We start from the raw sequence: 24,337 nt of genomic DNA on the forward strand, positions 1-24,337 counted from the left end.
GTTGAATCAATGCCACGTAGAATTAAGGCAGTTCTGAAGGCGAAAGGGGGTCAAACACAGTATTAGTATGGTGTTCCTAATAATCCTTTAGGTGAGTGTATATATATACATATATATATATATATATATATATATATACATATATATATATATATATATATATATATACATACATTTTATTGATACACCCTTAAAATACAGTAACCAGTCTAATTATTAGAGATATTTTATAGGAGATACCTACAATTTTCTTTCATATCGTACTTACACTGTACAAATATACAATAGAGTATGAGTGTCATTCTGTCCAACCTAAGTGGTGACTCCAATTTAGATCTAAATATATATTATTTACCCAGCACTGTAAATAATTTACATATTCATGGGATAAACATTATATTCAGGACACTCACTACACAGAGTTGGCTTTATGTGGACTCATAATAGATTAATTTAGAGCACTTGGTTAATGATACAAAATAACCACAGACACATAGTTAGGTGACAGGAGTGGTAATAAATCAAAAGTAGGTCTATACAGTTAAATAAAAAAATATAAATAAAATACAAAAAAAGTGCTCAAACTAAACATTTTCTTTGATCTTAAATTGAAAACACTTGTACTTTATTAAGTAACAATTAAACTGTGTCATGGTCATCAAATGTTAATGCATTAAGAAAAGAGTGGGGAAAAAAAGACTGAAGAAGCTACGATGGACACACAAATCTGTGCCAGAATTTGTTTATTGCTCACAAACTTAAAATTGTAATACAAGACAAGGCTTGGAAATGCTGTACTCACAAAAGTCTTTATTTTTTATATATATTTATATATGTGTATATTATTACAGCCATCTCAAAACTGTTTAATTTGTACATACATTCTACACAGAAACATCTACATGCCCCTCAATACTGTGCAAATATGAGTTTTGTGTAAGAGATTTTTAATTTTAAAGTCATTCACTTCTCTGTCTCTTTCTTTTTAGTTTTTCTTTGATTTGCTAGATCTCCTAGTTTCTTATCGAGTTTCCTGTGCAGATAGGCCTTCTTGGCTGGGTCCACAGACTTGTCCTTTTGTCCACTGCCCGCGTAAAGGACCCCTTCCTTGCTGATCCTCATACGAGCCTGAGCCTTAGCCTTGTCACCACATCCATGAACCTGCAAAGCCATCAACAATTCACAATTTACCCATGAGGGTATACATAGGCTGGAAAGAATTAAGAGGTGGAAGCCATTGTTTTTATCTTCTAGGATTGATTACAGCAATGCCCTAGTCTGATACTCATTGTCATATTACATATTAAAACTCCTACCACTTTAACAGGAACAAGGAAACTAGATCTCATTAGCTCTGTGCTACCAACTTTGCCTTAGGGTTTCTGTCTGTTAAACGTTTATTTTAGAATAATACATTCAATTTTGAAAACTTCAAATTATCTGGTTCTCTCCTATGTAAATAAGCACTGAATGTCCCTAGTTGTTAAATTGGATTACCTGGTGTTGGCCTATTTAAATCAAACAACTGGATGTAAGAGTTGTGTGAATGGTACTCAAATCCCCTTGGATTTTAAAAGTAAAATTTATTTTTTTAGCTATAAATTGCATCTTTACTGAAAGTGGATGACTGCTCTACAATGGAACTCTAAATATAGAACTTTCAAAACAGCTGTCTGCATTAAATTACATGTTACAGCATTATATTGTGGGTAAATGCAAATGAATAACTATTATAAAGGCCCATTAGGTCTATTCAATGTCACATTACACTTTTTAATTTCTGAAAGAAGGTTCTTAACGAGAATTGTTGATAAGGCTAGATAAGTAAAAATAACAACAGAAAACTCCACGATAATTGAGTATAACCAAGAAGTAAATTTGGTAAAATACATTATGTTTTGCTGGAACATGGAACTGTTAAGTGCATGTTTAATACAGATCAACAATGAATAATACATTACTTATGTGGTTTGATCCATAATCAAAACATTTACACACTGATATCATGCATCACAGCAGTGGGATTCAGTCTTACCTCAGGGATATGGTGACTCAGACAGTAGCGCTTGTTACAGTGAGGGCACAGCTGTCCCAGTGTCAAAACACTGGCTTTACACTTGGAAAACCCACAGACACTTTCTGCCTTCACAACAGCATCTATGAGTTTGTCAAAATCATCAGCAGCAGCAGCCGCTACGGCAGCAATGTCTCCATTAGAGTGGTGCTTTCCTAGAAATAATAATTAAATAAAGTTAATATTGTTAGCTTCAAAATGCCAATATAAACATATACCATGAAATGTACAGTTAGGCAATTCAAATATAAAAGCACTAGATTTGATTTTGTAAATTATAAAATCAGCTTTCCCTTTTGCAAGATGACCTGTGTCATGGCAAGTAAAGTCACTCAAGACTAAAAGAGATGAATGTATGTTATTAATTAAAACAACTACATAATTACAGTGGAAAATGTGTAGGGTTTATATAAATCAGAAACACACAGGCAAAATTGAATGCATTCTGCAAAGCAAATAAAAAGCAACGCAATAACTATTGTAGTAACTGTATTGGCCTGTGTATTTGTATTGTTGAAATATCTACAAAAACAACTTTCAGAGGTACGCTGTAACTGGTAGCTTTTATTTTTAAAATGTTTATGAGAATTCAGGGTATCAGTATGAAGGCACACTTGATCGGAGAAACTGAAAGCATGCAGGTATTGATACATGTCCATTAAAGTGTGAACTAATCAAATTGTGAAGGTACAGTAGTGTTGCGGCTTCATCTTTTTTAAAGTGATCAAATGACTACATTGACAATTCTCCAGTGTAAGTTAATTTTTAATTATATTATATTTATGTAATGCTACAGTACTGAATGCTATTAATTAATGTAGTTAGTGTTTAAGTAATAGATACGATTTGGGAGAGCAACAGGACTGCATTGCTGATGAGGTCTCCCCTACACCCTTTTTCCACATTTAACCTTTCTTGTACAAACTACCTTGAATACCGATGGCTTTCAGTCTGAGATTTACTTTTTGAATTGAGCTTTATCAATAAACAACTTCTAGTCCTAAAAAGAAGTCAAAGACAAAAGTGTTTGAAAAGTTTTCAGGATTTTAACTTTGCAAACCCAAACGTTTGGAAGAATAAGTAATAAAACTGTCAACTGCAGAGAACTATATCAAACTGTACCAAACCTTTAGTGGTGTTTTTTGATTTCTTTGCAGATTGAACTAGAGCATCAGCTCCCTTTCCTGTGTTTTGCGGCATCTTCTCTTCCCTTTTTGCTTGCTCTCGCTGCATTCGTTGCAAGTGTAGCTCCTTCAGATCCAACTGAGGAACATTTGAAGCCTGCTTTTGGGGTTCCTTCTCTCTCTTCTGTTTGGTAAGTTTATCAGAGGACAAGACACCACAATCCCTAGCCTCATATGCCTGTTTCTGTATACATGGCCCCTCCGGTAGACATGCATGCTCTGCTCTGGAGACAGTAACATGCCTGTCTTTTCCCTCTCCTGTACTCTCATGTTTTAAGCCAAGCTCCTCTGAGATCTCGTGCACTAATAGGCGGTCATGAGAGGTCAAGGAAGAAGGAAAATCCAACTTCGCTTTTTTGGTATCTTTCAAAAAATCAAGTATCTTTCCCTTCAGTTCTTCATAGTTGTTTTTCACTTTTCCTCCTTCTGCAGTTCCTTCATCCTTTTCATGTTTACGAATAGGTTTTGCTGCCTCCATACTGTTCATCAATTTGTTCTTAGGGTCCTGTGTCGTTTTACAAAACATTTCCTTTCTTTTTCCTTTCTGCTTACTTTCCTTCTTGGCTGAAGAAGAGCCTTTGAATTCTTTGTCTTTTATCGCGTCTTTCTGGTCTTGAGAAGGTTCGTGGGTATAATTCTGGGGCACAATGTCCTCCAGGTACTCAAAGGCTGACCGTACCTCTCCTTGCACAGACATGTAGTCCACCAGAGACTTGAGGAAGTTGTGGTGGCGAACGGTTTGTGTGTCACACACCACTGTTAGATGGCGTCTAGCACGGGTCACAGCCACATTGATTCTCCTGTCCTCAGCCAGAAATCCAACTTCCCCTGACAAGGTAAAATCAAAATGTCATTAGAATGTGAAATTAGTCCAGATTTACACTGTGGATGAAATCTTGATGTCAAAGATGTAGATCACACACTTCATAAGATGAAGACCAAGAAACCAAAACCTTCCTTTATAAAAGGCAGGAATAAATTAATGAAATAACTATATGCACAGTATCTTCAAAACTGACATGTGCATACATGAACATTTTTTTTTCTTTCTTAGCTACAGTGGTTAATGTACAGGCAGAGGATGTATAAAGCCAATAACAATTCTTGGTGCTTATTCTTTAGGTTAGCAATCTGAACCTAAACAATGATGGGTTTAACAGTACGTTTAGAATAAATATACAAATATTAGATTTGTATGAGGATTTGGATAGCTCCACATTGGCCAACTTTTCTTATGTAACATATCCTAACTGATATGTTTGTTACTGTATACATCTAAGGCGTCAATCAAGCTATATCTTATATGAACCTGGAATTACATCAAACAGAATTTAACACTTTGGACCCTGAATATTAGTGTTACACCACAAAGCAAGAAAACAAAATCAACAATAGGGACATATTTGTTGGACTGAACAAAACAATCAAACATCAAATTATAAGATAAAAATAAAGACTTGGACCAAGATACAGTTTTACAAGTTTCATTAGCTTTTTAAATTGCAATGCAAAGTACTACTACAAATGCCTAAAGTACTAAAACTGGCAATGCTGAACCTTTGTCTCTCTTAAGTACAATAGCCCAAGTCAAATAATTGTTATTTGCTGCTCTACAAAGAAGTGATGTAGCTGGATATATGGTTTAAGTGAAGAACTGGAAATGTGGGATAGCTTATTGCAGAAATATGACACCCATTTACCGACTTCCTGTCCCAGAGACAAGGTATTGCAGACTGAAGGTGAAGGAGAGAGAATAGTATAATCACTTTAGATGGTAAAAAAGAAAGGATGTAACACAGCTTTGTCAAGGTCTTACCTTTTCTATTCGATCTGACTAATGACAGCACTACTGCCTCTTTCTCTCTTCCTTGGAAGCCGTCCACAGACTTAATTTCAAGATCAGGATGTTTTAGAGAAAGCTGCTGTCTCAGCATATCCACCTGCCAGGAAACACAAATAATGTAGAACCACAAGTATGGAAATTAAATGCCAAACTGATATTCATGCCACTGCTCAGAGAACTCAAAGAAAGTACGAAGTCATTATTTTCAATAGAAAGAAATGATCTGTAAATAAGCTTAATTTAAAATAAAAATGAATAATCTAGAATGTAATTCCTTTCCTTGGAAATTCCACAAATGTGAATTGGCAAATTATAGGTTGTCCGGGACCACCTCTGTGCTGGGTGTCATACAGTGAGGGAAATAAGTATTTGATCCCCTATCAATCAGCAAAGATTTCTGGCTCCCAGGTGTCTTTTATACAGGTAACGAGCTGAGATTAGGAGCACTCTCTTAAAGGGACTGCTCCTAATCTCAGCTCGTTACCTGTATAAAAGACACCTGTCCACAGAAGCAATCAATCAATCAGATTCCAAACTCTCCACCATGGCCAAGACCAAAGAGCTGTCCAAGGATGTCAGGGACAATATTGTAGACCTACACAAGGCTGGAATGGGCTACACGACCATCACCAAGCAGCTTGGTGAGAAGGTGACAACAGTTGGTGCGATTATTCGCAAATGGAAGAAACACAAAATAACTGTCAGTCTCCCTCAGTCTGGGGCTCCATGCAAGATCTCACCTCGTGGAGTTTCAATGATCATGAGAACGGTGAGGAATCATCCCAGAACTACACGGGAGGATCTTGTTAATGATCTAAAGGCAGCTGGGACCATAGTCACCAAGAAAACAATTGGTAAGACACTACGCCATGAAGGACTGAAATCCTGCAGCGCCCGCAAGGTCCCCCTGCTCAAGAAAGCACATGTACAGGCCCGTCTGAAGTTTGCCAATGAACATCTGAATGAATCAGAGGAGAACTGGGTGAAAGTGTTGTGGTCAGATGAGACCAAAATCGAGCTCTTTGGCATCAACTCAACTCGGCGTATTTGGAGGAGGAGGAATGACCCCCAAGAACACCATCCCCACCGTCAAACATGGAGGTGGAATCATTATGCTTTGGGGGTGTTTTTCTGACAGGACAACTGCACTGCATCAAAGGGACGATGGACGGGGCCATGTACCGTCAAATCTTGGGTGAGAACCTCCTTCCCTCAGCCAGGGCATTGAAAATGGGTCGTGGATGGGTATTCCAGCATGACAATGACCCAAAACACACAGCCAAGGCAACAAAGGAGTGGCTCAAGAAGAAGCACATTAAGGTCCTGGAGTGGCCTAGCCAGTCTCCAGACCTTAATCCCATAGAAAATCTGTGGAGGGAGCTGAAGGTTCGAGTTGCCAAACGTCAGCCTCGAAACCTTAATGACTTGGAGACGATCTGCAAAGAGGAGTGGGACAAAATCCCTCCTGAGATGTGTGCAAACCTGGTGACCAACTACAAGAAACATCTGACCTCTGTGATTGCCAACAAGGGTTTTGCCAACAAGTACTAAGTCGAAGGGGTCAAATACTTATTTCCCTCATTAACATGCAAATCAATGTATAACTTTTTTGAAATGCGTTTTTCTGGATTTTTTTGTTGTTATTCTGTCTCTCACTGTTAAAATACACCTACCATTAAAATTATAGACTGATCATTTCTTTGTCAGTGGGCAAACGTACAAAATCAGCAGGGGATCAAATACTTTTTTCCCTCACTGTACATCTTTAACAAATGTGGCGGTGCAAACTCGCAAACATTTTCCAAGGGAGCTTAACAATAAGGGCAATTCCAGCGTTATGGATGTGACATTTGCACACAAAATGCAACTCTGTTGCCTTATTTAAGGGCTCATTTAAATAATTAACTAAATTATCTAATCTGATTATCTAAATTATGTGCTTTTTGAACTCTGTCTGAACTCAAACAACTAACTCAACAAATCAACTATGAACAGAGAACATTAAATAAGTGTATTAGGACAGAAAATGGAGGGATAACTTCCTTAGATCAATAACTTAAAAGCAATAAAATAAGCAAAATATGTTTTTATCATGACTCATGAGCAGGGAAAGGCTGCCTGGTTCTGCAGTGCCAGAGACACCTCTGGTTTCTGTGTTTATACAAACCGAAAGAGAAATATGATTTGGTTCACAGCTGTAATAAGTATGCAGAATATGAAGTAAGGGTGGAGTGGCCTTATGTGATTCTTATGTGAAATTTCATAATGGCAAACTGTATTTCCATAAGTGGAACCTATGTTTATTCAATACTGAAAACAATAATAAATCATGCAAACACTTAATACTAAATTATTTTATAAATGTGCAGCAACATGTATGTAATATCATTGCAGCTGAAAACCATGCCTCACCTGAAGATTATAAGGAGCAATGACAGCTATATCCTTGGCTTTGATACCAGCCTCTGTCAGACTGTTTATATGTAGTGCCACAATATCAGCCTCTCCTGCAGAAAATATTAAAAACAGTTCAGTCAAACATATTTATTTATACTAACTTGTATCTTTATTAGAGGACAGCATGGGTAGAAAATGTGGATCTGGGTACCCAGATTCGATTTAAGTAAATAATAAAAAAGAACTAAACTCTGATGAAACTGATAAATATTAACGTGGAGGTAGCCAATACATAGTTAAATACAGTATTTACTATGTGTATGTTTCTTTTAATCAATATATAATTTTAAATGTTCTGAAATAAAAGTTCTGAAACAGTGACAGAAAAGAAACTACATCCTATCTGTCACTCTGCCCATTTTCATTGGCCAGCTAGGAGGAAAGCAGCATTAATACTGACAGAAGTCTATTTACCAGGTCAGTTATTAACTCAAAAGAAGCTCTAAAGGAAGCTTAACCCCAGTCTGAGCATTCAACTTAATTGAAAAAATATCTAAAGGTTAAAGTGAGGAGTAGATAACCAACAAATGTCAGACTTCAATAAGGGTTAGGGTTATAACTTGTAGTTGTTAAACTAATGGGCTAAAGGAGAGGGGATTCATATTTTGGAATTGTCAAGGGCTGGGAATCAGGCTGATTATTGTTGTTTTATATACACCGATCAGACATAACATTATGACCACCTGCCTAATATTGTGTAGGTCCCCCTTTTGCCGCCAAAACAGCCCTGACCCGTCGAGGCATGGACTCCACTAGACCTCTGAAGCTGTGCTGTGGTATCTGGCACCAAGATGTTAGCAGCAGATCCTTTAAGTCCTGTAAGTTGCGAGGTGGTGCTTCCATGGATCGGACTTGTTTGTCCAGCACATCCCACAGATGCTCGATTGCATTGAGATCTGGGGAATTTGGAGGCCAAGGCAACACCCTGAACTCGTGACTCATCAGACCAGGCCACCTTCTTCCATTGCTCCGTGGTCCAGTTCTGATGCTCACGTGCCCATTGTAGGCACTTTTTTGGCAGTGGACAGGGGTCAGCATGGGCACCCTTGACTGGTCTGTGGCTACACAGACCCATACGCAACAAACTGCGATGCACTGTGTGTTCTGACACCTTTCTATCAGAACCAGCATTAACTTTTTCAGCCTTCGCTCCTCACGTGCATCAATGAGATTTGGCCGCCCATGACCCTGTCGCCGCTCACCGCTTTTCCTTCCTTGGACCACTTTTGATAGGTACTGACCACTGCACACCGGGAACACCCCACAAGAGCTGCAGTTTTGGAGATGCTCTGACCCAGTCATCTAGCCATCACAATTTGGCCCTTGTCAAAGTCACTCAGATCCTTACGCTTGCCCATTTTTCCTGCTTCTAACACATCAACTTTGAGGACAAAATGTTCACTTGCTGCCTAATATATCCCACCCACTGACAGGTGCCATGATAACGAAATTATCAGTGTTATTCACTTCACCTGTCAGTGGTCATAATGTTATGGCTGATCGGTGTATCAGATTATGAATTATGAATTACCAGGACTATAGTGCACTGCACACTAAATACAGCAGAAAACAAAACTATGAGAATATCTTTTGGTAAAACCACATATTTAAAAAATGAGATGTGGCTACATTTTTTGGTGATGCTGGTTTTACGTTCTATGTTGTTGATATATCTGAGAAAGTGAAAAGCGAATTCAAAAAAGTTGATCAAAATGTCATAATATTAATTTAATATGAGCCATGCATTCAATCATATTATTTTAATGAAGGATTTTACAATTATATAATGTCATAACAGGGATCAAACATTACAAAATGAAAAGTTACATCTTTTAGATATAAATTAAAATCAGCAAAGCCATGCATAATAACTGGTTTTTAATAAAATATATATTCATAATTTAAACAAAATATAGCTAGGTTGAGATTAATGGGCTGAATTTCTTGAATTTGGGAAAAATGTCTCTCTTATACTTGTTTTGGATCGGTCAGTGTTTATGGACTTTTAACATAGCTATTTCAAAAGTGCAGAAAAATGGGGATAAAGCCAGATTAATTGTCACAAAATAATAATAAAAACACAACTGTAAACCTGTTTGTAGTAATTGTCATTTACCTTGATTGCCTTTGGATTGCTCATCCTCATCCTCCATTTCAAATAACCCACAGCCCGCAGTGTCAATGAGCAGCAGAGGGATGGAGGTATCTTCAGTGGCTTTCATGCCTGAGAGATCCCTGTTCAGTTAATAAGGCCATAGAAATCATTAATGGATTAAGGTTACAACAAAAATAACCCTCAGCCTACTAATTCATTTATATACAGACTCATTATATAAGTGTAGCTGATATTTCTGTATATTATATGGGTTTATATACACACATAATTGTAATCTGAATCATCAGATTAACAGGCTTTAGCATTCAGTGTATGAGAGAGCACACAAAAGACACTACCTACCAGAGAAGGAATTTATAGTTGTTTGGGTCTGATTCTTTATCTTAAAAATAAATTGAAAACCCCAAACAATTGAGCAACTGAGCCCTGCCATCAGTAGCACCATCATATGTAAGAAACATAAGAAAGTTTACAAACAAAAGCAGGCCATTCAAACAAGTATGCTAATTCTAGGGCTGCAACAAACAACTATTTTGATAATCGATTAATGTGTTGATTACTACTTCGATTAATCGATTTATCAGATAAAAATAATTCCAGCATTAAATGCAAGCGTTTTATTAAAGTTTTGAGTTGTTCTCATCTTTCGTAATGCTCTCTTTAAAATCCAGTTATACAACCTATAGAAAACATATGGAAAAAAGAAAGGGCTTTATTGCATATAGTGTATATACAGGTGTTTTTACATTGATCTCAAAACACACAATAATGAAAAATAAAGTAAACATTAAATTCAGTGTTTACAGGCTTTTCTACATCAAATAGTTTGCACAGCAGTCCAATACTGGACTGTGGAGGTAGATTTTTGTTTTTTCCTGAAATGTGATACAATACGAGTATGCATAGTAGCACAATATTTACATTTACATGCACACTGGATGATGCATACGATCATAACATATGTGAAAAGAGAAAAACACGAGTGTGTTCATATTCCCTTTCCCACCTCGCACACTGACTGTGAAACAAGCTCGATTCGATCTGATTTCATGTGCGTTATAAATGACATCGGACAATGAAACACAAGAGGAAGACGTGAATTGGTAAAACTTATGATCTGCGTGTCTAACCACGAATAACTATACAACAGAGCAAATAAATATAGACCGACAATACATGGCAAGCTATCACGGAGGAGCTGGGCAGGAATGGTACCTCTACTGTCTGATGTAGCTAGAATTTAGCTTGACACATACCAGTTCAAGAAACGAAAAGGTTGTGTACCGAGTACGGTTTTAACGGATCCAAAGTGTAATTAATTAATATATAAAATAATAAAAAGTGCCGCATGTTGCAGCAAACTCTCTTCTGTGCAGTGTTCAGTGTAAAGTGCTCCCATACTTTAGAAGACTTTCACGGCTTTCCACTGGTGTAGCTGCAGCCAGCGCCATCTTTGAAGTTTTTTTTGTTTTGTAGCTGCGCCCGGTATACCCAACTAATCGACGATGAAATTCGTTGCCAATGATTTTTAATAATCAACGTAATCGATTTAATTGATTAGTTGTTGCAGCCCTAGCTAATTCAGTGACTTGGTAAGTAGTCAATTAAAAATAATATCCAGAGTATAATTTAATGATCCCAAGGAGTCAGCTTCAATAATATGGCTAGGGAGTTTCTTCCTGAACACCATGACTCTTTGTATGAAGTGTGCTTCTAGTTTTTTCCAGTTTTTCCAGTGCTTCTGATTTTTGTAACAACAAGAACAGCTAAGCAGGTCCATTCACCTTTACAGTAATAAATACTGAAATAAATGCCCATCACAAACACTGCAGCATTGAAGTTGAGAATATTACCCAAAGGGGGATGGGACATTTTATTTTATTACTGTTGCAAATACACTCATATACAAAGTTAATTATCTTGCTGAAACCAGCTCTGACAACTTGCATTGTTGTTCTGCTTGAGGACTTGTAGTGTATTTTGGTACAAACACAAGTGGTGATTTAAAGTAAACATGTAGTTTGAAGTACTTAGCTTGGCAACAGTGAAGTTATTTAATGTAAGTGTCGCCAGTCATCCTGAGCACTGGGCAGAACCCTGTTTATGTTCGAGTGAAAATTCCAGTGCTCTGCTGAGGACTGTCCCCTTGTGTACTATTAAATCTCTGTATTGTTCTTAAAATTTGTACTGCTGGGATTTCCCCCCCATTTACTCTAGTCCCCTTTCACAATCCTTGTTTGCAATAGATTTGTTTATGATATGGGAAGTCAAGAAGTACATTTAAAGGTAACTGGCTGAATATAGCCTGAGCTACTGAAATATGGTACGATTCTCAATAAGAAGTTGAAATTTAGCATATCCTTTAAGTGTTAACACAGTTTCAACTAAAGTTAGAAAGCATAGTATCAGACGTACATTATTTTCTTAACTTACTTTAACAGGTGCCCCTCCACTGAGCAATGGGCAGTAAGTTTACCACCGTACATCTCATCGGAGGCCCACTGCATTATTGCGCTGTTCATCCGGTACTGCACTGTGAGCATCCTCACAACTGTGTCCCCATACGTCTGAATCAGTCTCTCCATCAGACTCAGGGAGAGACCTTTGGCTGCAGCTCTGTAGAAAATAAGAGAATGGAATTAATGTTTGGAAATTACAGCAATAATAACAGAAGCTTAATAGCGAAAGTGCAATTTAAATAACAGCAATATAAACAGTATCTTAACAGATACAATGTAGTCTCATTTGGAAAGCTACGACATTTTATTCAAGGAGATCTATACAAGAAAAGCCAGTCATTAAAAAGACCATGTGGCCAGTCTTGTCAAAAGTTAAACCCACACAATTTCTAATCCGGGAAGGATCAGGGGCAAGGTCAGTTAGTCAGTTTTACATTTCCGTTATATTTTTCTGATGGAAGCACTTTTAGTCTAGATATGCATTCAAATGTCTAAAAACAGCTGCCTTACTTGAGGGTATTATAGACAGGCCTTCTGATTTTACTTCTATTTGTCCATTGACAAACAAAAGTAATCCATCACTATAACCTTCATATCTGTACTGCAGGAATTACACAGCATAGTATGGTAAGTGAGTATATCCAAGGATAGATAAAATACTCTTACAGGCAAATTATTACCCTGCACCAAGAAGGGTATTCTGGAAGCCAGTTTGCAAGACATACTTATTGTTTCTCATCTTGAAAAGTAGATGGAAAATAAGGAAATACTGAAAAAATTGTACCTATAAAACCAACAAGATGACAAGGTAGAAAGAAGCAAAGTAGAATAAAAATGTACTGGTCTTAAGTGCCAGGCTAATCCTCTCTGTACCAGCATTTTATTGCGGCTTTTGATTGATTGTTACAGCACAAAAAGCCTTGTTAATACAGAAGCAATATCAAAATTTAGCTGCAAGTAGCAATCATCAGTGGCCTAGCAACCATGGCATAGTAGTATAAATGTAGGACATTTCAAAAGTATATAGCAGTATACGATTCACAATACAGCATTAAATGCAAATGTAGTGTGGAAAATAGGTCTTAGGACCTTGGGAAACTTAGTGGCAGCAGGCCTTTTGGCTTAGGTTTCAGTCACATCCCCTCTGTGTGGTCCTAAAGACTCCAGTTATCCCTTGGGAAAATAAACTCCCTCACAAACAGAAAAATGATTCACATTAGAGGAACTTTGTATGAACAAACTTAAGAGATAACATGACATAGCACACAGAGTTTAATTTCAGTTGGAATTCAGGGAATCAGAGAAGTTGTCGTTAGTTATTTTCCACAGAATGCAATATGGCTGAAACATTTTTTTTTAAGAAAGCAACATGGATGCCAAACCATGTGATCAAATCACCTACTCTTAAAAATAAGTCCTAAGGGGACACTACACACTAAGTTGCATACTGCAAATAGCTTCAGAGGTTTTTGTAAATTGACTGATTAATGCAGTATGCCTCAACATCATGCATTGCTCTCAGGAAGGTGATGACCGTAATGTTTTTAACCACATTGAAATGCTGCAGGATGAATTTGCAACCAACAACTCATGTAAGTATATGGCAAAAAAAATTATTAAAAAAAAAAAAAAAAAAAAAAGTGTGCTTAAATGACTAAAGCATTTGGATCTGTGAATGATAATAACAAGTATAAATTAGTAGTTTATTTGAAATGATAATACTCAAGTTATGGAGCTATTAGCACAGAAAAGATATCTGTCAAAGACGAACTTTTCCTGGCTTAATTGAATACTATACTTTAAATGACAATGCACAACTTATTTTTAATTACAGATAAAATGTTTGACTTCAGCTTTTAATGCATCTATTAAAGAACATGATTGCAATTCATTATTATTGTATATTTTATAATTAGTCAGTAGCCAGTATGTGTATTACTTAAATATTGTTTAGAATTGGAAAATGTATTTTAATTGCATATGTTTTCTGTGGTGGAATTAATCTTCCAAAGATGACGGTTATGATAATACTGTAGTGTTTGCACTGAGATGGACAACGCAACACCACTCACAGATGCATTTATAAAGACACTGAAAGACTAGTTGAATAGTACTAGCTTTGACAGAATGTTTAATTATCATTTTATCTCATCAGTGATATGGGATGATGTATATGTTGTAGGTCTACCTACAGCTCCTACAGAGCTGTATGCTTATTAAAAAAGTCACTGGCTCTCCTATTGTTGTCAAATAATTAGCATTTGTGGAATTTTAGTCCTTTTGAAACAATTTTCAGTTGCAGTGTTTTGATTTAATATACACAACACATGGAAACTAATGACATTTACACTAGAGTAGATTAAATGTACAAGAGAACAAATAGATAGCAAATTAAAAGTAATATCATATTAAACCATGGTATTCAAATGGCTATAGTCATAAAAGTACAGGACTAGAAAGAGTTGGTGATTTATTAAGTATTATAGTGAATTTGGAGATGTACTAATAAAGGCAAATAGAATACTTGGAAACCTAAGAGCTTGCATATATTTAGTCGTACGTGATTATGTAGTATCTGCCCATGGACATCATAATATTGCATTCATTTCCCACAGTCATATAATGAAAAGGGCACATATAGCATAGAATACCAACAGATAGATCTAATTATTTACAGGGCTGAAAGAGATTAACTACAATTTAAGGAAACGTATGTATTTTATTTCACAGATAATAAAGACAAGATTGAAGTCATTAAAATACAGAAAGACATTCTATAATTGCAGCAGATCATGTAAATACAAACATAATAGTAAAACTTCAGTAAAAAAGGACTTGAGTCATTCTAAGAGTTTTTATTTTTTAACCACTGCCCCCAATTTGGAATCTGTCATTTTTATTCAACTTTGCCAACAACAAAGTCACAGAGAAGAGCAACAAGACATAGCCTACTCCATGGCTTAGTAATCTGTTATGAAAAAAAAAAATAATGTCTTCAAATATTTACAGCAATTATCAAGTTCTGACCATTTTCCTATGTTCTTAATCTTCCTCCCATCATGGGGGAAGACCACATTCACCAGGCCAACACTCATGCCAACTGTTTCTCTTTGCATCACAAGCCAGTCATGTTGTATAGAGTGATAGACTGATGCATGTCCCACTGATAACACTGCAGGTTCAGACACATCTGATGAGTGACAGGGGTTACTGCTGCAGAAGCCAACCAAAAACACAGGGCTGACAACCCAAACTCTGGAGAGCTTGACTAATTATGTTCTGCCACTGGGGTAATCCTGTTCACAGCCAGATGTGTACCACTTATCTCTAAACTATGCGCCCCTACCTGCTCTCTTGAAACTCTCAGAAGTCCCAGATACACATGTATTTATTGCTACTATGGACAATATCAGTCCTCTGCGACGTCCGTCCAGCAGTATACATGGATCATTTCACAGAATAAAGATCTATATGACAAGTTTTTTTCCCTAATCATCCTTACATTAAGTTCACCTTCTTATCAATACTTCATAATAATCAGGAAAGCTGTTATTTGTTACACTATGATTGTAATTTCCCTTGTAAACAGTTGAACATTTAATAGATGTACAGCGTTAGATTTTACTTCTCCACCCATGTCCCTCAATGGTGGAACAACCTACCAACCGAGATTAGGACTGCACAGTCCCTGACCACCTCAAGACACACCTGTTCATATTTGTAATACTGTGGCCACCATCTCTTGGACATGTCAGCACTCTTGCTTTTATTCACTTTCTTATTGAAGTGAGCAGGGATCAACTGCTCCAAATTGATCATGTATTTTTAGGAGTTTTTGCATTTTTTGATTTTAGCACTAATAATTTTACTGTACTCTACCCCTTGGCACACTCTTGCATTTTGTACATATAGTAGTGCAGTTGTACAAGGATTTATGCTCATTGTATTTACAGTACTGGCTTTGATGATGCTTCTTGTGAAAACTGTACATAACTTTATGAGTAGATACAAAAACTGTAAAATATAAATGGGATTAAGAAGAGGTTTTGATGCATATCTTAAGACCATGGTTGTCTGAGAAGTTGAAGGATCAAATAAATATGAATAACTTTAGTGTCACAGAGAGCAATGTTAGATGACAGAGGAAATCCTTTCATACCCCCTAATGGTTAATAAAAAAACATGTATTTTATCTAAATTTCATTGCTGAAAGCATTTTATCTTTTTGATAGGATATGGTACATTTTTGTAATATTTTTGTCTTGTATACAGGCCAATACAGTAGTAATAATAATACTACTAATAATGTGCAACTCAAAGAAGAACATTTACTCTCATTCCTTAATCTGCTGTGCAATCACCAAAATGTAATGATGACACTAAGATTAAGCTGCAAACCAAGGACTCTGGTGTAAATTTTAAATTATTCTTATAATTAGTAAATGTATGGTAGATGATTTCTGAAGTACCTTTAGGAGGTTTAAATGACATGGTTTGGCAAACTCTTCAAAGTATTAACCTTTCCCAGCATAGAAGGGTTGCTTGAATAGCCTCTGAATCTCCTTTTATCAGATTTCTAGCTGCACTTTATGGAGTATGCAATTGACTTGAAAAACATATAGGAAATAACCGTTTTTAAAATAAAAGCTCAGTCAAGCTTCCACTGAGACATTGCCTGCTAAGGTCCTCCTCCCAGTAAAAGCATTCATCTCGAGAACTGGATACAACATATAAATTAAGCTGGTCTCGATTTCTGGTGGTTGTGGAATCGGGAGTGGCTAGGGATGGTCCATAATTTCCCGGTCTCTGCAAGGACCAAGAAGGCAGAACGTGATCTGACACCTGCAGGTATATATTGTTGGTAGCTCTAGCTACATTAAATCCTCTTATTGGTGTAATAACTGGGCTGCGGGCATTATGGGCCTGCAGTACAAAAACAGCAGATTGTTTTGACACTGTGCGTTCCAGAGGATTCCATTTAGCAGTGAATTGTACACTTTCTGTTTTTCTTTATTCAACCCCCTCAAATGCCCAAACATTTTCTAGATCCTAGATTTTAAGATTTCTAGATTCGAAGAACAAATTATTCCCCACTGGTTGCATCCAAGTGTTGTATCATGCATTATTTTTGTACAATACTGTGTATTTATCAATATTTACTATTTGTTTTGTATCTGTGGATTTAAAATCTCTTCTAGATTTGATTAGCAGTTCATTCAGTTTCAGCCATTGCCCCTAACTTTGCATCATCTACAACATTTAAACAATTAGGCTATGGTTTCTACACTGATCCATATACTGTTATTGGAAAACATCAACACTCATTACTCAAAGCTTCTCATGCGTTACAATTTCTTTACCTCACAGACAGCAGTACTGTTTATTTGTACTGTGTAGTACTGTTTGCCTGCAACTGGCAGTCCCATCCTGGCTTTTTGTGGACGGTGCAAACCCCATTTTCTCACCGAAGAAGCAGCGGATGCGGCAGGGCAGTCAGTGGGCTCTCGTTAAATCAAAGCTTTATGACTTTTGATTGCCAAGCAATAACCATGAAATTACATCAGGAAGGCAGAAGAGCCTAACTTCTATTTTACACAAAATAAATACACAGACCTATGTAAATATTTTTAAACCCCAACTACTTCAATACTACTATCGTAATCCCCTACACAATAACCTAAATTACTCAATGTAGCCATGCTATTGTGTGTTTGTTTATAATAAAGTTATTTTTATACGTTACTAATATACAGACGAGTGACAAATTAAAGGAAAAACAACAAAGTATCTCACTAAGGTGTTGGGCACCACGAGCTGCCAGGACAGCTTCAATGTGCCTTGGCATAGATTCTGCGAGTCCCTGGAACTATATTGGAGCCTGGGATGGAACACCATTCTTACTAAAGATATTCCCTCATTTAGTGTTTTGATGATTGTGGTGGAGACCGCTGTCTAACACATTGGTCCAAAATCTCCCATAGGTGTTCAAATGGGTTGAGATCTGGTGACTGTGAAGGCCATAGCATATGATTCACATTATGTTCATACTCCCCAAACCATTCAGTGAGCCCTCGTGCCCTGTGGATGGGATTGTCATCCTGGAACAGACCACTCCCACCAGGATAGAAATGTTTCACCATAGGATAAAGTTGATTACTCAGAATAACTTTGTAATGATTTGCAATGACCCTACCCTCTAAAGGGACAAGTGGGCCCACTTGTCAAGAATATGGTGAAGGATGACTCATCTGACCATATCACTTTTGCACATCTCTGTAGACTCAGATGTGCAATTGTCATTGTCATGAGAGCTTTATGCACTGCAGCCCTATTATAATATCCCTCTCTGTGTAGTTCTCGATGGACTGTTCTTGCTGACACAGTCTGATCACATCCTGCATTTTCAGTCATCTGGGAAAGAGTTGCTCTTCTGTTTGTCCTTACATATCGCAGTAATGCACGGACATCACGGTCATCAAATGTGCAATTTTGACCACAATTTCCAATGCTATTTACTGATGTATTTCCCATAGATCTAAACGCAGATGTAACTTTAGTCACTGTTTCTATTGAAACACCAGCCAGTTGAGCAGTCTTTGTGACTGTAGCTCTTGCCATTCATGCCCCAATAATGACCCCTCTTTCAAAGTCATTTAGATCTTTTCCTCTTGCCATCTTCATCCAAAATCAAGGTCAACTGAGCCTGCTCAGCATTTGTATACATGCCACAGAGCATGATAGGATGTTAATCGCTTCATTGTATCATGCAGTACACCTGTTTGGAGGCATCTGCATTCGTTATGTTCCTCCACTCATTTATTCAGGTTTTCCCTTTAATTTGTCACCCATCTGTATATGGGAAGTTTGTGTCATTTGCTGGACATGGTCAGAGAGCATTATCATGCATTGTACATTGATATTAATATTATGCTATTTACTTTAATTGAGCTTTAATCTGCCCATCCACAATTTATTGAATATCACAGTTTAATTTGATCACAGCAGTGCTTTTGCACATCCACAGAGCAATGTGCTACGAATTACAACCAGGAATGATAGAAGTTAAGGATGTCTACAATTTAATCACAGCTCTGATTCTTTCATAACGAAACATTTGCGGGTACATAATACTTTTTTGTTATTATTTTAATATGTTGCTTACATTATAATATCAAGCTAAATTTTCTTGAACTCTTTCAAGGCAAAATGCAATCCTAAAAAGCGCCCTTATCAACATGCTGCTCAACAGCACATAACTTTTCGGACAATATTGTCTTCTTTCAATGTATTGACAGTTATCGTCTAAATATTAAATATTAAAATAATCGCTGATAAGTTTCTCGTCCATTTTAATTATTTCAATATCTCCACTGAGCCTCCTGTTCTTCTCTGATTGGCTGATGGCTGTCTACGTCATGGCGTGGAGTTTCTCTCTTACGCACCACCTCGCCACTTCTTAACCCCGCTCCTCTGCTGCACCACGTGCCATTGGAATCAATGGGATCTGCCCCACCGCATCCGGTGTGAAAACTATTCTTTCCCACTACCCTGCGATCATTGTAAACAGATTAATTAATTCATTAATTTCAAATGTCTTGGTTTCAGTCATTTCGAAACCAATACAATTTTTTCAGAAGGAAAAATAACATAATAAGTTCTGTGGAACTCACTTCTGTGATTTTATGGTGGGAGGAAGTTGTTTGTAGTCTCCAGCCAGGATACACTTGGGTGCCTTGAGCAATGCAATCCAGCAGCTGCTCTCAAGGGCTTGGGCACACTCGTCAATCACAACCACATCAAAGTGGTCTCCTGCAAGAAACTTTAGAGGACCATCTTCACTGGCACCTAGTTAAAAAAATATTTTTAAAACACGGAGCCATAGATTAGAACTGAATGTTTAAATCTCACATTACAAAAGGCCACACATTTGTATGAAAGTAGGACAAGTATTATACAGTTTTTGATATACAACTGAGGATTACTTTACTTGACATATGTATATTATCATCTTTTACTGACCAGTAATACTGTTTTTTGTTTCTGTTTTTCTTAATCTGAATATATGAACTGGATATACTCAGTATTACTCAGTGAAGTCTCAGTATTTCCATTAAATACCAATCTGCGTTGAATAGAATGTCCTCTTCTATACAAAAGTGCTTGGCATACATTTTCCACAATTTTAGTTTAGATGTTTTGCAATTATTGTGGACACTTCACATAAACTGTTTGACTTTGATAATAGATTAATAATATCCTGCTGAAACCAATTTACAGATGGGAATGACACATTAGAAATGTCACTGATAGATCATAAGAATGTCATTTCTTCTACGTTTTCTCAGGTAAAAAAAAAAAAAAAGCATCTCTCTCACATTAGTTTCAGGAATGAGTAATGATTTCCAATCCATTCCCATGGACATTTATAAATAACCTTCCTCACCCACTCATTTCTTTTTTCCATTTAATTCCAGTAATTCATTTCTGACAACTGGCAATTCACAACGGAAACACTGCTGATGACCTGCAGGTTTCTACCAGATCAACTTTGCTAAGATTGATCTATCAAATTTATTTTAAAGAAAATTAATTCAAATTTTGATAATACACTTTACACTAAAATTGAATGAAATTGTTCTCCTTTATTTGAGTGAATATTTTTCGTTGATAAGGTTTTTCATTTATGAATAAAACGGCAAATGTATTTATGTGAAATGCTGCAGTTAATACATTTATCCTGAGGTACATGCCAAAGGCAATTTGCAATACTGTATGATCTGAACACAGTCTTAAAATAAATTCCTGTATAGAATGTAATAAAGTAAATCTAAAATGATGATTGGTCTCACATAGAGTTGCAGAACATTATTCAATTACATGGATTGCGTTCTGTGATTAACACTTAAAACTGAAGAAAATCTGCATGCATAAAATATTGATTATAGAACTTGAATGTGGCATAATTTACCCGAGATAAAGAATTGACATTACAGATTATATGTAATCTGAATTAAAATTAACAGAGCACAATTATCTTGTTGTTTTAAGAGAGAATGTAGTATAATACTGTGAGTAGAATAACTGTAGTAAATAATTTGATTTCCATCTTCAAGAGAGAACCAATCCTCCTAACAATTAGCACTATTAGTTATCAGAAAAGCAGTAAGAAAATAAGAAATCAGCAGGAAGGATGTTCAATAAGAACTGTATTTGCTTCCTTTTAGGGTAAATTAGCTCTGTTCTTCCAGCATTATATTCTTGAACTGTAACTTAATCTATTGCAGTTCAATCGACTAATACTGTGACTTCATTGTCTAATTTTCTAAAAATAGTAACTTTTGACTAGCTGTAAAGTACGTACGTAAGTAAATATATTTCCAAAAGCCATGTTGAGGAAACTCTTCACAACTAGTTCCTATGATTTATTTATCTGTTTCAGTAGCATAGTCAGGCATAATATAAACACCACCTCTTCTGGTTTTGAACTGTCTTTATTTCTACTGAAACTTGTAGAAATGATTAATGTGAATTATAATGCAATTGACCTCCCTCTCTCCTGTCCTGTGCGCCTATCAGGGACACTGTATACTACCAGCTGAGTTTCAATGGCATTGGCTTTAATTCTTATTCCTTGGGCAGGATTAAACCAAAAATGTTCGCAAGGTATGAACGCGAAAAGTTGCGGAAGAGTTTTGGAAGGGAATCTTGCAGCTCAGATACTTGCTGAACTAAATCTAAAATATGAGAAGCTGCGAGTGGGGAGGAGACTGTTCTGAGGGCGTGGCTTCCGAGATGGGCGGGCAGTGCGAGAGGCACCACAAGCCAATCACAGTGTCTGAAATTTTAGAGAAACCGGAGGCGGAACAGCAGGACGGTCCAGCGAGAAGCAGCAATGGGTCAATAAAGCAGATATACAAAGCGATCTGGCACTCCGTGCTGTAAATCCACAGCATTAATCTCCCTGCTGGCACAAAACTACAAGCCTATACTTCGTGGTGGTTACAAATATGAGTAGAAGAGAAAATAATACAATAAAAACCGAAGCCGCCATTGATGAAAGCTGTGTAGTTATTATTATTATTATTATTATTATTATTATTATTATTATTATTATTATTATTATTATTATTAGCAGACAACCTTATCTATGTATTATCTATTAAAGGGTGGAACAATGGTGTTTTGGGTGAATAACAGATCAATCGAAATGGGTCAATGACATGATGTGCATTGTTTGTGTCCGAAGCCATTATTTTCATACATAAAATTATTCTATGATATCTACTTTATAAGGAACCAATTTCATTTTATTTAAATATAATACCTTTTTGGAGTTTTGGTGTTCCAAAGCCCCAAAATGTCAGGTGGTGCAACTGTCCGAACATATATGCAAAGAGGTTATTTTACTCAATAAAATTCTTAATCAAATAGTTTGGCATAATTGTACATTAAATTGCTTATAAATTATTACACGTTGTGAAACAGTGCATTTAACAGTGTTAAATGTATTCTATTAAAAAAAAAAAAAACTTTTGTCCGAAAAATGCATTTCTCCAAATGTCAAATGGTACAACGCATTAAGATTATTATTTTTTAAATGTAATATCACTTTAAGAAAACTATGAACAGGATATGGCACACAAAAGACCCAAAATGACCCCTATACTGCAGTAACAAGATTAGCAATTCTCTCAAAAATATTTAATAATTTGACATTTTTGAGCCATGCTGAGGTCATGTCAGGTAGTATGGCCCCTGAAAAACTACAAAACAAAAAAGGGGTTTTGTAGCAATTTATATTTCATCTTAAAAATGTATGTATACACTTTACTTCAAGGCCAAAAGTTAATATAGGTGTCAAAGTTAATGCATGTTAGATTTGAATTGAGTTTGAAAAGTCAGGTGGGGCAACCAATAAGTCAAAAAAGATTTAAGACAATATTAAATAAATAAATAAATAAATATGGCTATGAAATAAATCCTTAAATAAATAAATAAATAAACAAATGAGGCCATACATACATACATACATACATATACATATACATATACATATATATATATATATATATAGTGCTATATATAGTATATATAGTAATAGTGCTATTACTATTTGTAAATTGACAATAAATCTGATAATTGATCTGTGAGCAAAAATGGCACCTGCATATTTATAATCTTTTTTTGGGAAGAATATGTGCCTCACTTCATTCAGCTTCATATTCTGCAGCAGAAGCCCCATTAGCAGACTAAAGCTGCACTTGCTCTCCAGTTTACAGAGGGATAAGAGGGTGGGTTCAAAGTGGGGGGAGGTTGGCAGTAGATGCAGGTGTTGGATGGGTGGGATGGTTCTATCTGTCCATAGTTTTTAGATTTCTCTGTATTGTGGTTTGTTGGCATGTTTTCTTAATAACTTAATTACAACAAAAAAAATAAATACAAATATTGTATAAGCTGCATAAACTTTTATATCCCTAATTTATCACTGGTACCCTTTGGCACTTAGCAAAGTATACAAACCAGACTTTGGGCACCCCATTCAAAAAAGGTTTGCCATCCCTGGCCTAAGGTAAGTTACTTGAGCGAATGTAAAATCAATGCTCTATCGAGCTAACATCACACAAATGACGAGACTGGTGGGCAAAAACATCAATAATACAGGCAGACGACTAAAGACGCGAGGGTCAGTAAACACAATTAAAACATGACTGACATTAAACAATTATGCAATCTTCTGTAGCAATATGATATACAAAGAGATGGGAGAAACGGAATATGAGTTGCATATATTTCCACCAGAAAATCGTTATGACAGGAGACAGGTGGATTGCAAAGTTGTTCGCCAACTGTCAAAGTTAGCTAAAACGTTAATGTTAACGTTACACACAACAAGTTAGGCCTACAGTTATTATTAACAGCAGCTTTGACCAAAAGCTGCTCAATGACTTGGGGGCAGCCAAATATACTGACTGTTTTTCTAAAGTGCCAATCAGTTTAGACAATTGAGGGGAGGGCTTGCAAAAAATATTTTTCCCCCAAATTCCACGCTCACGGCTCTGCATGCCACAGGTTCGCCATCCCTGCCATAGGCCTTCCTCGGCCGATCTCCTCTGAATCGTACTGGGTGACACGGCAAACAGATCCGCAATTTCTCGGGTTGATAGACCAGACAACACAATGGTAGCGAGCATATCGCCTGGAATA

The 24,337-nt window shown here is 36.5% G+C and overlaps 1 protein-coding gene across 2 annotated transcripts in view; it reads right to left on the reverse strand.

The window, feature by feature from the left end:
* Positions 1-714: 714 nt before the first annotated feature.
* The window catches only part of ighmbp2 (immunoglobulin mu DNA binding protein 2), a 37,281-nt gene continuing 13,658 nt past the window's right edge, over positions 715-24,337 (reverse strand). For both annotated transcript variants that reach the window (XM_066701034.1, XM_066701036.1), the window contains 8 exons: positions 19,804-19,978; positions 12,108-12,290; positions 9,675-9,793; positions 7,514-7,608; positions 5,075-5,198; positions 3,202-4,086; positions 2,036-2,229; positions 715-1,161 (listed from right to left, as the gene is read on the reverse strand). In XM_066701034.1, the coding sequence (XP_066557131.1) occupies positions 964-1,161; positions 2,036-2,229; positions 3,202-4,086; positions 5,075-5,198; positions 7,514-7,608; positions 9,675-9,793; positions 12,108-12,290; positions 19,804-19,978 (1,973 nt within the window). In that variant the 3' untranslated portion in view covers positions 715-963. The remainder of the gene's footprint in view (positions 1,162-2,035; positions 2,230-3,201; positions 4,087-5,074; positions 5,199-7,513; positions 7,609-9,674; positions 9,794-12,107; positions 12,291-19,803; positions 19,979-24,337) is intronic.

Source organism: Amia ocellicauda, chromosome 4 (genome assembly GCF_036373705.1).
Source record: "Amia ocellicauda isolate fAmiCal2 chromosome 4, fAmiCal2.hap1, whole genome shotgun sequence".
Lineage (NCBI taxonomy): Eukaryota > Metazoa > Chordata > Actinopteri > Amiiformes > Amiidae > Amia > Amia ocellicauda.